This window comes from Bactrocera neohumeralis, chromosome 2 (assembly GCF_024586455.1).
Source record: "Bactrocera neohumeralis isolate Rockhampton chromosome 2, APGP_CSIRO_Bneo_wtdbg2-racon-allhic-juicebox.fasta_v2, whole genome shotgun sequence".
Classification (NCBI taxonomy): Eukaryota; Metazoa; Arthropoda; class Insecta; order Diptera; family Tephritidae; genus Bactrocera; species Bactrocera neohumeralis.
In genome coordinates, this window is record NC_065919.1 from 67,401,140 (window position 1) to 67,414,934 (window position 13,795).

The following is a 13,795-nucleotide window of genomic DNA, read 5'->3' on the forward strand; positions in this document are numbered from 1 at the left end:
GTAACATCTCCGACGAAATTGTTCAGATGGGACTCCTATGGCATGTAGCCGCCATACAAAAGGACCAATCGTTCGGTACAATCGAAGTTAACGTTTTTCTTGTTTTACCTGCTATATTTGAGCTGTGCTTTCTAGTATAAAAATTATTCATCATGATTATTGTGATACGAGGAATGGAGACATCATTCTTCTTTCGCTGTTTCTTCTATCTCTTTTGGTAATAACGGACTAGTTTGATAGCAGTAAGCAGATGTTTGTTCGATTCGCCACTACCCAAGTTATAACGACAACATGTAACCAATTATTATCTGCGAACTCAAAAAATGGATGATCTGAGTTGTGGTACAATTTCAATAGCCTTTGACAGATCACGCGTGAGTCTTGTCAAGCTGTCATATTATTTTTGTTCAATATTATTTGACATTTCATCATGGAAAGACTTACGCCTGAACAACGTTTACAAATCGTTCAAATTTATTACGAAAATTCACCTTCTGTAAAGAAAGTGTTTCGCGCGCTTCGTCAACTTATGGTCAACATAATCGACCTACTGAGCGTACTATTCGCAACATCGTCACCCTGGGTCTCAAGATGGGATAATAATATTCGACCGAATAGACCACGTCCAGCAAGCAGTGAATAATAGCCGTAGCCGAGAGTGTACACGAAGACGATAGAGAGTCGATTCGGCGGCGTTCGCAGCAACTCGGATTGACGTATGGAACGACTTGGAGCATTTTAAGTCGAGATCATAAATTGAAAGTGTACAGAATACAGATTGTGCAAGAACTGAAGCGGCTCAACCATCCCAAGCGACATCGGTTTGGTGTACTTTGTGGGGCGATGGAATTATTAGCCCATATTTCTTGACAATTGATGCCAGTGAGAACGTAACCGGCAATGGTGACCGTTTCTCGCCAGAATAACCTACTATTTGATGCCTGAATTTGAAGCTCGTGATCTCGACGACATTTGGTTTCAAGACGACGGCGCCACTTCCCACACATCGATCCATCGATCAATGGATTTATTGAGAAAACACTTCGGTGAGCAGATAATATCACGTTTTGAGCTGGTCGATTGGCCACCAAGATTGTGTGATATCACACCTGTCGGAATAAATAAAGTCTAAAGTCTTTGCGTACAATTCCGCTTCGATTCAGGCCTTGGAAAAAAACATCATGCTTGTTATACACCAGTTACCAGTCGAAATGCTTGAACGAGTCGTCTCTAACTCGGCACTGCTTTTGTTAATCTGTGATTCAATTGAAGGCTCCCCACTTGAAACCAGGTGGTGACAAGTTGACCACATTCTCAAGTCTTTTATGTCAAAGATACTAAAACTACTTTTAAGCTTTCATCGCAGTTTTATTTCAGAAATATAATAAATTGCAGCCATATTTACTCAGAGTCCACAATACTGCTTATTTATTATATTATTATAATTTATAAGCCAAAATTTTTTTCACTTACTTTCCAAAGCTTGGCTTTCTCGGTGACACTTTTCCTATCGGGAGCTTTGATTGCCGTTTTCCTGATAATGTATCGACGTAAGAAATCCATTGGCGGCGAATTGGGCGGCCCGTCACCACAAAAATACATACACAGCGCCATTTTCTTCAGTCTGTGGTTGATCTACCTAATAATGAGCACTTTGGAAGCGTACGAAGTCATCCAAGGATTCTAAAGGAGCACAAAACACAAAGGTCACAGATAGTATGGATACAACTACACACATACCTACTTACATGCAAACTTACCTACTTACTATCTTCTTAATAGCCAAAAGCAAAAACTAAATTAATTAACATACACACACACACACCCATACAAGCATATAAAAATACAAATTTAGAGGCATCCATTATACAATAAGCCTACCTACATACATACATACATGCGATACTAATGCATTAGGTACAGTTTAAAGTGCATAAAGGATATGAATTAAGGGAAAGGAGGAAACAGAAATGTTTGCGAATAAATGAAAATCATAAGTGCAAAGCTATTATACAAAAAACAAATTATTAAAAAATGTGTTTGATAAAAAATTATGCAAATATAACTACAATTCGCACTGTCCTTCATTAATAATTATAAAAAGGAAACAGTTTAAGAAACCATAAATTTGAACTACAAGTCTCATCAGGAGTTGATAGCTCAGCTAAAACGATTTCTTAAATATCTGTACAGAAATAGCAAGCTAATAGTAAACTAGTGGCTGGAGCAGTGTTAGGTTCATTCTCCAAACTCGTAGAAGATTTCTTTAAGTTCTCTACTTAGCATACATACTATATATTATGTATGCTAAGCTTACATAATCGACATGCTCTGAAACGCTACACGAAATACTAACGAATGAGCAGTTCTTGAGTTTATTTTAAGAGGTGCTTCGGAAAAATCTCCTAACATTCGGACTACTTTATGAAGCCTTCGAGAAATTTTGGCTAAAACTCTCATACTGCATTGAAAAAGTAACTAGGAAAAAGTGGTGTAACGTAAAGGGTTTGCTATAGCAGAGATGTCAATTAAGGAAAAGGTGTTGTGAGAAGACAAAGAGAAAGAGAACTGATCATTATACATAACTAAATATATGTAAAAATTCAATAGCTTCGAGAGCGATGTTGAAGGAGAACTTAACTCATGAATACAAGGACCACAATTAAACCCGTTTATAGCAGTTTTGACTTGAAAATATTTTCTCAATTTTTCTTTGGTACGGATGAGCATCAAAACGAAGAAACAAAACAATTTAGTTCACTGTTGTAGACACTCTCGGCTCTCTACTACTTATGCCTCCAACCCTTTAACGCACATACTCTCAACTATGCGACGGCTTGAAGAACAACAAAAGAGGTCTTCCATTTAAACGGTAATCTTTTGTTTTGCACTAGGTTTGGGTAATCAGTTCGATTTCCGGTAGCAGCACGCAAGTTTTGAAAGCTAGCACGAAGTTAAGCTTCTTTTATGACTCGAAAGTGTTTTTAGTGAGTTGAAAAATGTGCTGGAGGGAAGGCAATTAGGTTTGAGCGGAGGTCGACGATGGATCAAAATTTTAAAAGGCATATTTTTAATTAAGCCATAAAATTCTAACTGTCTTCTAAGCTTATAACGGAACTTTGAAATAATGTTAATTCATGATAGTTTTTTTTGGCTGAGAATGTCAACTTTTGTGAGCAAAAAACACTCGCACATAAAACCACTTTTCTAAATAAAATGTCAAAACCCAAATTTCTTAAAAAACCGAAAAAAGCAACAACTAACTAAGGCTAATAAAAGGGTAGGATAGTCTGGCTTGAAAATCATAGCAAATTTAAACCACACAGGTTGAAGCGAATACAGAAAATAATAGCAACAAAATTGCAGCAAGGTGGCAACCATAGTTAAAGTAGGCAGCAGAACGAATGTTAACAGAAAAAAGCAACAAAAATATTATTAAAAAAACCATTACTAGCAAAGCAAAATGCATAGGAAAATTAAGAAGGATGAATGAAGGGAAGTCCAAAATAAATATAGAAAAAGGCAAAATTGCATAATGAAGAGAAACAATCATTGAATTTTTGTCTCAGAGTCCAGGCAACATTTTAAGGAGCAATTACATAATTACACGCATTGAAGCATAGGAGCATAGGAAGCATAGGCGCATATAAGATATAGGCTAAACAAATAGATAAAGCATAGTTAAAAGTAGTGATTTGAAAGCAAACTAAAACAAAAACAAAAACAAAATGAGCAATAGCGCGCGATATTTATGTAGCAAGGATGTGGGGCGGCCATTTTACGCTGTGCCACCATGCACAGTTATACTGAAGTACTTTAAAAATGTAAACGAAACATCAAGTATAATTACAACAATAAACAAAAGAGGCAAAATATGCAATAAACTTGTATTACTAAATTTAATTTATTTTTATATATATTATAATGATAATATACATGCATACATATGTAATTAATAATGTAATGCAACTAAGTTATGCCATTAAAGATATACAGAAACCCAAAAACAAAACAAAAAACAAATGAAGTAAGAAATTGAATACCAAGCAGGAGGAAGAAACATATTTGCAGAGCGATAGCAATTTTTAGAGAAATTTTATTGTTATTGTATTATTCTTATATTGTATGTATATGTAATGTGTATGTAATGTTAATTTAGTAACAAATTGATAATGCGAAGCGAATGCAAAGCTGTGGTGTTAAAGTAGAAAATGAGTAATAAGAAGAAGAACATGTACGAGAAGTCTACAATTTAACGAATCGGCAGCGAAGAGAGGAGTGCAGTTTTTAATAGAAATAGACAAAAAAAATATTGTAATGATGCCACAAGATGCCGTTTAAATACAGGGCCTTCCATAATTAAACGATTTTTAATATGTAATTTTTATAAATTTAAGTATTAATTGTTGCAAAGAAAAGCTTACATGTTTTTAGATATTTTTCTTGTAATATATATAAATTGAAAATAATATAGAAATTTAATTAAAATTGTTAATAGTTTTTATTATTATAATTTTTGAAATTTAATTGCGTGCGGGTAACTTAATATTTGTTGCTTAAAATAATTGAATAATTGATTTTTATATTTTTTGATTATTTTTTTGTTTCATAAATGTTCATGTGAAATCGCTCTTGAGAGAGTAGCGTGATGAAATGTATGCGATTTCTAATTAAATTGTAATAATTAGTACAAGCTCTGATTAGTAACAACAGACTAAATGAAAAGCTTTCACTTAGAAAAATAATTAGTAAAAGCTCTCATTAGTAACAAGGAACGGAGTAAGAAGCTTTCACAAAGTTAATAAAAGTTAAAAAAGGCTCTTGATAAAACTCTTATTAGTAACAGGAGACTGAACTCAAAGCTTTCACCAAGTAAATAAAGTAGCAAAAGCTCTTGATAAAAACAGCAAATTGAGTGTAAAGCTTTCACTTTCACAGCAGACAAGGTGCTAAACTTTCACTTAGTAAAATAAATAGTAGAAGCTCTCATTAGTTTATTAGTACACTCAACAGATTGAGTGTAAAGCTTTCACTTAATATTGTAATTAATAAAAGCTCTCATTAGTAACAGCAGACTGAAAGCAAAGCTTTCACAAAGTAAATAAAATAGCAAAAGCTCTGGATAAAACAGCAGAATGAGTGTAAAGCTTTCACTTTCACAGTAGACTAGGTGCTAAACTTTCACTTAGTAAAATAATTAGTAAAAGCTATTAGTTACAGCAGACTGAGTGACAAGCTCTCACTATGAAAATAAAATAGCAAAAGCTCTTAATAAGAAAGATAGAATGAGTGCAAACCTTGCAATTAGTAAAAGAAATAGCAAAAAAGCTCATTAGTAATAACAGATATATAAAATAAATATTAAAAGCTCTCATAGGTAGAATATACAACATTTTTGAAAACATTTCACGTTTGGAAAAATGCAATAATAAGTAACTGTACTGTGCTGTAATGAAAAATATTTGAAAAACGCTTTTTCGCTGCTGAGCTCTCAGCGCTTTCAAAAGTTTTCTCAAGAGCTTTCACCATATTTTCTTTTGATGACAAGCAAATAAGTTGTTAAGTTAAACTTATGCTGTAATGTAAAATATTTGAAAAACGCTGTTACGCTGCTGAGCTTTCAGCGCTTTCAAAAGCTTTCTCAAGAGCTTTCACCATATTTTCTTTTGATTACAAGCAAAATAAGTTGGAAATTATAAATACGTTTTAGTTTCCACACAATTATTTATATAATGTTTAAAAATAATATTTTATATATATTTTTTAAATTAATTTTTGTTATGTTTCAATTTCGTAATAAATATAATAATTTTTTTTTTGATTTTTTCTGAGACGAGGAACTTAAGCATGCTGACTCTACCATAACGGTATTGTTTTTAACTATACAACTTTATAAGTAAATATATTATATAAAAAAAAATTAAACTGTAATCTTAAAAATCACTTCAAGCTGCTCCATGTAAAAATATTATAAACTATTAACATTAAACAAAAAACGCTAAGAAATCGTTGAACTTGCATACATACTCAACTTTAGAAAAAAATTAAATAAATTAAGGCATAATTAAATTTAGTAAAAAATACATTTGTTAGCAACTTTGTTGATTTGAAGTTAACTATATATTTTGAAAGAAGAAACATCGAAAATGAATATATATTATTATTACTTAAATATACCAAAAAAACCCAGAAAGAGGAAAATTACATATTTTCAAATTTATTTTGTTACAAACAAAACACAGTTCTGTGTAATTAAACAGCAGCAATTAAATTAAAAAAAAACTTTAGAGCCAAGTCTCAATTATTTTTTCGAACAAGAAACACATTCTGTCAAATTAACTACAACACATACATACATACACAAATATATGTGTGTAATCTATGTGTATTTAATATGTATATGTATTGCGTAACCCAAGTCAACTTAGTTCTGTATGTAAATATCTATTGTATACTGTAAGGATCCATCATTTAATTCGTTTTCTATAAGACTTGTTATAGATTTTATTAATATTTAATACTTAAAAGCAAAAACAAAGCCGAAAGCAAATTGTATACCAAACTATGTATTGTATGTACTATATTTTAAGCGAGCCATGCAACTTAAGTAAAGTCCAAACTTGAAGCCAAAAATCGAAACCTTTCTTAAATGCTTAAACTAAACAGCAGTCATACCAATATAAAATCGTAAAGCACCCATACATACATGCAAATCGACCTAAATGTGTATGTGTGCGTTTGCCCAAATGGCAATTAACTGTTCACTGTTTATCCTCAACTTGTAAGATAACTCATTGTAGTGAAATACTTCCTCTAAATAATTTCATTATGCAATTTTCCATGTGAAAACAAGTTTTTTGTTAATAAAAAAAGAATTTGTTGAATTTTTTTTATTTGTACCGGTTTGAATAAAATTTTAGAAACAAATTAAGGAGTGTTCTGCATTCGCATTATTGGAGAGAGGTAAGTTTGTAACTGATCTGTTGTTTCTAGTTGGAATCGATGGTTCATCTTATCAAATCTGACTCAACTGGTTCATTGTCCATTTAAACACGCGCAAAGAAAACCCAAAATTTTTTTTTCTAGATTGGTAAAACCGTTTTTTGTTCGTTTAAAATTCGATCCCCTTTGAAATTATGTTTTTAATGGCATCACTGCTACGGAATCATTGGAGATGTTGCGGAAGTGTTTTGGAGTGTGTACTTTCTCACGAAGCAAATATTTGATTGGCATAAACCATTCAGTGAAAGTCAAGATCATCGAAAAATTACTTGATGAGAGCAAATAACAGCGAAAAAGTTAAAGAAGCAGTACTTTAAAATCGTGTTGCTGACATCAGTGAGAAAACGGAGCTGTTCAACATCTCTTTTCAGTCGACTCAACACATTTTGGCTCATGGTTTGGGAACGAAGCGTGTCAATACTAGACTCGTAGCAAAATTCTGAATCTTTTACAAAAACGTCGTCGAGTAGAGGTCCCAAAAGACGTGAGTTTAAGAGTTTAAGTAGAGGTACTTTTTTCAATAGCCTCATGTGACAGATCACACATGAGTCGTGTCCAGCTGTCATGTTACTTTTGATCAGTATTGTTTGCCATTTCATCATGGAAAGACTTACGCCTGACCAACGTTTACAAATCGTTCAACTTTATTACGAAAGAATATGTTCCGCGCACTTCGCCTAACTCATGGTTAACTTAATCGGCCTACTGAGCGTACAATTCGCAACACCATCTCCCATCTTGAGACCCAGCATTCATAATTGGATAATATTCGACTTCATAGACCACATCCAGCGCGCAATGAAGAAAATATAGAAGCCGTAGATATAGATATAGAAGCGACATCACTTCGCTCTATAAGCTCTTGAAAAGTTCCAAGAAGATCCGAGGTTTTCGAACCAAATTATGTTCAGCGATGAGGTCCATTTCTGGCTAAATGGTTACATACCCAAGCACCATATTTGGAACGAAGAGGAACTTGAAGACATTCAAGAACTGCCATTTCATCCAAAAAAAAAACAACGGTGTGACGTGGTATGTGGGCCGGTCTTTATTCCTTCAAAACTGATGCCGGTGAGAACGTAACCGTCAATAGCGACCGTTATCGCGCCATGATAACTAACTATTTGATGCCTGAAATTGAAGCTCGTGTTCTCAGCGACATGTGGTTTCAACAAGATGGCGCACTTCTAGCACATCAACAAAAGAAAGACCATTTCGGTGAGCAGATAATTTCACTTTTTGGACGGTCGATTGTTTACCAAGATCGTGGGATATCACACCGTTAGACTTTTTCCTGAGAGGATATGTAAAGTCTAAAGTCTATGAGGACAATGCCGCTTCAATTCAGTTTTTGGAGCAAAACATCACGCTTGTTATTCGCCAGTTACCGGTCGAAATGTACGAACGAGTCATCGAAAGCTGGAATCAATGAATGAACCATCTCAGACGTAGAAAGAGATAATCTTCAAAAAATAAATACTAAAGAATGTTTTTTCGAATAATAATAGACATTCCCCATTAAATTTGAAGTTTTTGTGTTTTTATTTAAAAAAGTAGCTAACCTCGAAATTGATCATCATTTAGAACGCTTTTATGTTGAAAAGTGTGCGTATAAGAAGCCAATGTTTAATGCTGGTAAATTCATATTCACCTAGAATATATGTATGTAAATATGTGTGTGGTAATCATATGTATGTATGTACATAAACATATAACTGCACACAATCTGCTTAAGCTTAGACTGCGCGATTATCTTATCAGTCTCGCAGTTGATACCCATTATATGCAGACACTCTTGCATTGAGAAACTTTTTCATACTCGACTCCATATATGTATGAATATGCCTGCCTAAGGTACATACTTGTATGTATATATTTTTAAAATAAATAAAAAAATGGAAAAATTGCTGATTGTCTATTAAATCGTTTGTACTTTTATGCATTGCTCTTCAAATTACTACTTCAGAGCTTTTAAATATAAATGTATACATGTATAAGTATGTCTGTATGTACTTTACGCACCTTGTAGTAGAGCTATAAATACGAGATAATATTGTTTACAGGAATCAAAGTGACCCCAAATACCCACCTAATTACTGTGCAACAAAAAGTTTATTGTCATAACAGTGACTGAATGAGAGCAACAGAAAGAGTTTTAGTATTTAAAAGTAATGTGCGATTATTTGTGCATACAGTGGTGGCAAAAGCATTGTGTAGCCTGAAGCAAATATATATATAGAAAAGTTCTTATTGTGTGTCTGAATGTAATAATATTTTTTTTGTTAGTAAAATAGCACATAAATAAAGTCAAAATTAGTTCAAATAATTTGGTAGTCGAAAAAGTCTTTTCGTATTTCTAATCAAACTTCAACTTATTTTTTTGCATTTATAATGAACTTTAATGAACCAAATATGTATCATTATGATCAACAACTTTTTGCCATTTTTCCGCTAGAGACATTATTCCATCAGTGTTAAACTTTTCCGGTTTCTCGGCGAAAAACTGCGACAAGTGATTTTCACAGGCTTCTCTTGCAGCCAACTTTACTCCATTAAGGGAGTTCGCATTGCCCGGTCGTCCGATGGTGCAAGGTCAGGGCTATATGGTGGATGCAACAAAACTTCCCAGCCAAGCTCTCCAAGTTTTTGTCGAGTCATCAAAGATGTGTGTGGTTTAGCGTTGTCCTGATGGAAGACGAAGCCATTTCTGTTGATCAGTTCTGACCGTTTTTTTTTTTTCGATTGCTCACTTCAATCTCATCAGTTGTTGACAGTAAATTGGAGAATCAATCGTTCGACCAAGCGGGAGTAGCTCATACTGGATGATTCATTAAGCATAACCTTTCCAGGTGTCAACCCTGGCTTTGCAACCATTTGTTGAGCTTCACCACTATGGACCATGATCTTTTCGCATATTATTGTCGTATTTGATCCACTTTTCGTTTCCTATTACCATTCGCTTCAGAAATGGTTCGATTTCATATCGTTTCAGCAAAGAATCGCAGATGTTAATTCGGTCCATTAATTTTTTCACAGACAATTCATGTGATACCCAAACATCAAGCTTTTTTTTGTAGGCAGCTTTCTTTAAATGGTGCAAAACCGTTTCATGATAAAATTAAGGTTCCTTAGCGATGTCGTGGCTGCTTATGTGACGGTCCTGGTCAATATTTTCCATAATTTCTTCGACTATTTCTCGTACGATAGGTCGACCAGAGCGAGGTGCGTCTTTCACATCGAAATTTTCCAGTACGGAAGTCATAAAATATTTATAGTGCATCAATTTAATGCGACCCCACTGTGTATATGAGTATATGCTTTACACGCATATTTCTTACTTTAATTTATAAAATTTATACCGTGAAATGTTGGTTCATCTGCAAGCATTGCAGTAAAAGTTGAGACGTTGTGGAGATACAACGAAATCTAGGCGACGCGTTATCAAAAATAAGCAGAATTAAATTTACATCAACTTTCAACGTACATACATATACATACATACATACAGTATATAAAAAAGATAATTGAAAGCGCAAAAAATGCCGCTAGATACCGAAAGCACCGCGCTCTTGAGCAAAGAACAACTCAAATCCAACGGTTACAACAATGAACAGAAGCAGCACCAATCGAAATGCCAATCGCATTACATCGACGTTCTGGAGAAACCACTATGTAACGGTTATACATCCATACTAGGGGCGGATGAGTGAGCTTGAAATGAAACACATACTTTTATACATTAAAGATATTTCTCCAACTTCTAGTTTCTCCGCTAGCCTAACTCTGGAAGAATTGCTGCCCTTTGTCGACGATCCGTGGTGGCAAAAACTGCGGCGCACACTCTTCTGCACATTCTGCTTGGTGTTTTGGTTGATTTTATTCACCGGCTGTACGCTTGCCTACATGGAACGTAATAAACAATGTGGCATCTCGATCGCAACTGCAACAGCACCAACTAATACGAGCACGTTGACAGCTGCAACTCTACAAAGTATTTAAAAGCTGAAATGCAAGGCCAATTCACATAGAACTTTCGCTTCGCTTTGCGTCTGACAGTTGTTTTGACAGAACAGTTCGATGTATGCTTTTGTATGAGAAGATTCGCTTACAAAGTTTTCGACGCGAAGCAAAGCAACATGTTGGGCAACTGTCAACTTTTTACGCTTTGCTAAGCAACAGTCGCCAAGCTTTCATTATGGCTTACTCTTTGTTTTCTGCGCTTCGTCGTTTTAGTATCAACTGTCACGCAAAGAGCGAAAGAAGTTGTATGTGAATGGGCCTTTATAGTCTTACCTTCATAAGTAATGCGGGAGATTTTCAAATTTGAAAAGGAAGTACGAAGTTTCTCGCTTTGCAATTTTACATTTTTAGTTCGAAAAGTGTTTGTCATAACTTATCAAAGTCGCATACCTATTCTTATCATTAAAAGTGAGTTCTTTATTAGGGTGTGTGCTTTTCCGAAAGATGATATAATTATAAAATTAAAATTAGCTTGCAATATTATTGTTAAAAGCTGCCAAATTTTTTGAATTGCTTAGTTCAAACTTATTATGTATTAAATGTTTTTTATTCCACAATTTTTGAAAACATATTTTTATTAAAATAGGTGGTTAGAAAGTATTTAATAATACAATGTATTTTTTAAGTGTACTCATAGCTTTGTTTTGATCGTGTTTGGAAGCAGGCATGACCGCGAATTTAAAAAAAAATCATACATCCACTGGTAAGCACCAGAGAACAAGCAATAAACATTGGACCTCATCCGATGAAACTCCAAAGAAGGTGAGGACTATCCTATTGATCAAAAAGATCGTCATCGAGACCGTGTTCGAGAAAAATAATGTACTATTCACAAGATGTTATCTACATAGACTACCTGGAGAAGAACAAACCGCTCATACCATACATATTTACTATTCCGAATTATTAGTATTCGTATGGCCCCCGAATTGCAGACTAATATGCCATTGATCTTTGTTGGACTTTAATATTGCATACATAAAATTTTACTAGGAGCTTCAATAAATTTTGAGAAAAACTTTGATATCTAAACTAAAGTAAGTGCTAATTTTGATTGAGTCAAGTTCTTTCAAAAGCCACCTCAAGAGCCTTGGGGCATGGTCGCGAATACCGAATGGATTTCTCACACCCGACAATCTCACTAAGTTCCACGAGCAGATTTGTGTAATTGAATACACATATCAACATTCTGTACATTATAGTAGTATTTTTGTATGGGGCCACTGTAGCAATTTTTACTATAGGAAGGTAAAACAAAAGGGTTTTTCAATAGCGGCGCAACAAAAGTAGACCCATATGGACAGCAAACAACGCCATATTTTTTCCGCTCTTTTGACATTTCTCTTCAGTACTACGGTTTGTCATTTTATCATGGAAAGTTATACGATTCTGAAACGAGTCGACATTATTAAAACTTTCACCGAATTTCGGTATCAGTGGTCTCAGTTTTAAGAGCGCTACGTCCAATTTATGGTCGTCATAATCATTCTGTCAGATTACGTATAACAATTGAGCGTCTGCTGAAAAATTTTGAATCTACAGACACGGTAAAAAATGTTTCCGTTCAAGTGAGACAAAGAACTGCCCGTAGTGTCGAGAATATTGCCGTCGCTAGCGCATCAATTGGGGAAGACCCACATCAGTCTCTCACACGTTGTTCTCAAGCTTTGGGTATCTCTGTGACGTCGTTGTGGCGCATTTTGCGAAAAAAATCTTGGCCTACATCTTCACAAAATCAAATTGACGCAAGAACTGAAGTCGATTGACCACCAGAATCGTCGTACGTTCGTGAATTGGGCTGAGCAACAACTTTAAAATGATCCGGATTTTCATCAAAAATCAGCTTCAGCGATGAGGCTCATTTCTGTCTAAATGGCTTCGTCAATAAACAAAATATCTGTTATTAGTCTGGCAGCAATTCACACGTACTCCATGTGTCACCATTGCATCCCGAAAAAATTACGGTTTGGTGCGCTCTATATATGCCGGCGGCGTACTCCTTCCGTGATGATCAAGACCACGTGCCGCCTACCACTGTGAATGGGAATCGCTACCGCTCAATGATAACCGAACCTTTTTTGTCTGAATTGGATGATATAGACTTGGACAATGTGTGGTTCCAAAAGAACGCCGCCGCAAGCCGCACAGCGTATGTCACAATCGATTTATTGAAAACCAAATTTGGTGAATGTGTCATCTCACGATATGACCCAGTCAATTGGCCGCCTCGGTCATGTGATTTGACGCCGTTAGACTATTTCCTGTGGGGCCACGTTAAGTCTATGGTCTATGCCGACAAGCCAGAGACGATTGATTAACTTCGTACGAATATCGAACGTGAAATTGCAGCAGTATCGGCCGCTTTATGCTTGCAAATCCTGGAAAATTGGGTTCAGCATCTGGACTTCTACAAGCGTTCCCGTGGTGTAGCGCTCTTATTGAAAAACCCGTTATTAGTTGTTGATGTACGTCAAAAAAAAACCTGTTGTTTCGACGAAATTGGTATTTGTAACAAAGTACGCCCTGAGGCGTAGGTTTGAAAGGAAATTCTGATGATACTTAACACGTCGGGAGACTGATTGCATACATTTAGTATGACAGTTAATGTCGTGGTTGCGTCGGAGTAAGTAATACCACATTCCTACTGGGTAGCTATGACAATGTTCACGTTAATTGTTGCAATAATGGCTCTTCTAAGTTTCTCAACAATAAAGTTAGAATTACAAGCGCCACATTTTTTAATCTAATACAAATTAGAACTTATCGTCTGTAT

General features: G+C 34.9%; 2 protein-coding genes across 10 annotated transcripts in view; both read left to right on the forward strand.

Annotated features, from left to right (window-relative positions):
• The window catches only part of LOC126766557 (sodium/calcium exchanger 3-like), a 159,985-nt gene extending 153,058 nt beyond the window's left edge, over window positions 1-6,927 (forward strand). For 7 of the 9 annotated variants that reach the window (XM_050484327.1, XM_050484345.1, XM_050484320.1 and 4 more), the window contains one exon: window positions 1,483-6,927. In XM_050484327.1, the coding sequence (XP_050340284.1) occupies window positions 1,483-1,687 (205 nt within the window). In that variant the 3' untranslated portion in view covers window positions 1,688-6,927. The remainder of the gene's footprint in view (window positions 1-1,482) is intronic. The other 2 variants (XR_007668918.1, XR_007668914.1) reach the window with 2 other exon arrangements.
• A 3,568-nt stretch (window positions 6,928-10,495) lies between these two features.
• LOC126767004 (uncharacterized) lies at window positions 10,496-11,456 on the forward strand. Its single transcript, XM_050484635.1, has 2 exons — window positions 10,496-10,708; window positions 10,767-11,456. Exons 1-2 carry the CDS (start codon window positions 10,542-10,544, stop codon window positions 10,999-11,001), a joined length of 402 nt encoding a protein of 133 aa, XP_050340592.1. The 5' UTR covers window positions 10,496-10,541; the 3' UTR covers window positions 11,002-11,456.
• Window positions 11,457-13,795: the final 2,339 nt, after the last annotated feature.